Below are 3,194 nucleotides of genomic sequence, written 5' to 3' on the forward strand. Positions count from 1 at the left end.
AGAACATAAGAAGAGCCCTGCTGGATCAGACCAGTGGCCTATCTAGTCCAGCATCCTGCCTCACACAGTGCCCAACCACAGGGCATAGAGGCCGAGGCCTTCCCCTGATGTTGCCTCCTGGCTCTGCCTCTGAATGTGGAGGTTCCCCTCAGAAACTATGGCTAGTAGCCATTGACAGACATCCTCCATGAATCTATCTAATCCCCTTTTAAAGCTGACTATTCCTGTGGCCATCAAAACATCCTCTGGCAGCAAACTGCATGCCTGCGGCACCCCAAGCCTATGCAGCCTCAAGTTTGGACTCAGCATCGAACTCCTTAGAATTGATAATCCAGCCTAGTGTTGCAGCAACCCGAGCTTCTGCCACGTTGCGGCTGCTCTCCTTATTCCCACCAACACCAGATTCTCGCCCTTAACACCCTTGTAGCCAGGATTAGAATACATAGTGGATAAAAGTAGAAGCTACAACCACCACCCCTTCATATGGATGTGTATCCACAACCTCAGAGGTTAGAATCTGCATATCTGACAGGACACAGTCTCACCATATACAGGGCTTTTGTGGGCAGCTGTCTAAAATTTGATGAGGGAGATATCCAACATTCAGTAGTAGCTTTCCTGGAGGATGTGTAACCCTGAAAGCAGCCCTGAGGCAAAAGCTACATTTTTGGATCACCTCAGGACATGTCTGAGATTGTGGAAAGGAAGACACAATTGATATTAACACTGAGAAACCGATATCAGGGTACAGGCAACAGAAAAGCTGACTCAAATGTGAACTTGTGGGTCTCCTGACAAAAATATGTAATCTTTCATTAAAATCTGCCTCCGTTCCTGAGGACTGGAAGGTAGCTAATGTCACCCCCATCTTTAAAGGGGGTTCCGGAGGGGATCTGAGAAATTACAGGCCAGTCAGTCTGACATCGATACCGGGCTAGTTGGTGGAAACCATTATTAAGGAGAGAATTAGTAGGCACATTGATGAACAAAAACTAGGCAGACTCAGCATGGGTTCTGTACGGGAAGATCTTGTCTCACTAACCTGTTAGTGTTCTTTGAGGGGGTGAACACACATGTTGGATAAGGGGGACCCAAGAGATGTTGTTTACCTTGACTTCCAGAAAGCTTTTGATAAAGTTCTTCATCAAAGGCTCCTAAGTAAGCTCAATAGTCATGGGATAAAAGGACAAGTTCTTTTGTGGATAAAAAAACCCTGGCTAATTAATAGGAAACAGAGAGTGAATATAAATGGACAATTTTCTCAGTTGAGTGAGGTAAGCAGTGAGGTACCACAGGATCAGTACTCGGTTCGATGCTTTTTAACTTAGAATCATAGAATCATAGCATGTTAGAGTTGGAAGGAAACTTGCAGGTCATCTAGTCCAACCCCCTGCACTCTGCAGGAGGATAGCTGAAAGTAGCCCTACATACCTACAACATACCCGAAAGATGGTCGTCCAGCCTCCACTTGAAAACGTCCAGTGAAGGAGCATCCACCAACTCCCGAGGCTTATTTATTAATGATTTGGGAGTAAGCAGTGAAGTGGCTAAATTTGCAGATGACACGAAGTTGTTCAGGGTGGTAAGAACTAGGCAGGATTGTGAATCTTCGGCTTTGAAACGGAGATGAGCACCGCAACCCTAGAGTCAGATTCGACTGGCTTTCGAGCAAGGGAACCTTTACCTTTACTTTACACTATTGTGCTAAATCCCTCAATAAACTCTGTACTCCTTCTAAATCAGGTCTCTGTCATCCCTTTCCAGTTGAAAACCCGCTAATCACAGCCACCTCTTTAGGTAAAGGATGTCGGCTTTGTGTACCCTGCACAGACACGCAAGCTAATTCCCCATGTTAATCTGAATGTATGTTTACATATTTGTGGGGGTGTGGGAACCACTGTGTCCCAATTACTCCCTCGCCCCATTCACATCCAGTTTGGCCCTTGACAGAACTAGATCATCGCAGGGTACTGGGCCCCCCTATTTGGGAATCACTCATTTAGCCTGACCAAATCCTGCCAAAGGCAACGTTTCTGGCCAACTTCAAGTCTTCCACGTAATGAGTCTCGCCACGGAGACTCAGTGGGTGACCTTGGGCCAACTGCGCTCTCTCAGCCTAGCCTACCTCACAGGGTCGTTGTGGCGATAAAATGGAGGAGTGGAGAATGACATACGCCTCGTTGGGTCCCCACTGGGGAGAAGAGTGGGGGGTATTAAATGAATTAAATAAAGTAATTTATACAGAACAGGGCTGTCCTGGGAGAGGAGAGGGAGCGCACCTGCCACTCCAACGTGGTTTTCCACAAACCGAATGTAGTTCTGTGCTTTCGGTGGGAGTTCCTCCCATTTCCTGGCATTCGTCGTGTCCATCTTCCAGCCTGGCATCGTTTCATACTCCACCTCCACTTTCTGCAGTATTTCTTGGTTAGCTTTATTTTTAAAAAAAGACAAGAAGTGTGAAATCGGAACACAATCTGACGCTGAAAAAGTATACAAACATTTGGCATTATTATTATTATAAAACAGAACGTTGGGTTGGCAACAGCCACTTGTTAGTTGCTGTCAAGAAAATAAATGTTTAGGCCGAAAGGGACGTCTGTATCCATTAGCTGCTCTTGGGGAGACTGTGTTTTATTTAATGCCACACTTCCAAAAATATTCCCGAGGGAGCTTACAAAGACCATTAACACAATAAGAAGTAGGCCCCAAATTAGAAGAGCTACAGTCAAATGTGTTTCAGTGAAAGCAGTAGTAAAATTGTCAAGTGAAATAGAAAAAGACGGGTGGGAAAGATAAAAATGAATTACAGCAACAGAGCCTCAGTTTAAAATAGAAAATAATGAAGACGGGTGTTCTGTTTTCAAAATCCTGGCATCGGTGTTACAAATATGTCATCGCCTTGCTAGGCGAATGGTAGAAGCACGCAGCAGCACCATTCTGGGGGGGGGGACGGAGGGCAAAGCGTCACTAAGAACTGGTGACAGAAAGTGCTGTCAACTTGCAGTCAACTTAACTGCAAGCCTGTAAGGTTTCCAAAGCAAGAGACAAACAGGCCTCTGCATCACGACCCTGGACTTCCTTGCTGGTCTCCAGGGGTCGTTTCGTAAAAAAAGAGCTAGGGGAACTCATTAGCATAACTCATTAGCATATGCCACACACCCTGACATCACCGGAAGTGTGTCATAAGGCCACAC

General features: G+C 45.8%; 1 protein-coding gene across 1 annotated transcript in view; it reads right to left on the reverse strand.

Moving 5' to 3' along the window:
* Positions 1–3,194, reverse strand: part of ADSSL1 (adenylosuccinate synthase like 1) — a 52,958-nt gene that overhangs the window by 2,115 nt on the left and 47,649 nt on the right. The window contains 1 exon segment of the mRNA XM_015408585.1: positions 2,280–2,429. Coding sequence (XP_015264071.1) covers positions 2,280–2,429 — 150 coding nt within the window.

This window comes from Gekko japonicus, unplaced genomic scaffold (assembly GCF_001447785.1).
Source record: "Gekko japonicus isolate JY-2015 unplaced genomic scaffold, Gekko_japonicus_V1.1 scaffold1419, whole genome shotgun sequence".
In the NCBI taxonomy this organism is placed as follows: Eukaryota; Metazoa; Chordata; class Lepidosauria; order Squamata; family Gekkonidae; genus Gekko; species Gekko japonicus.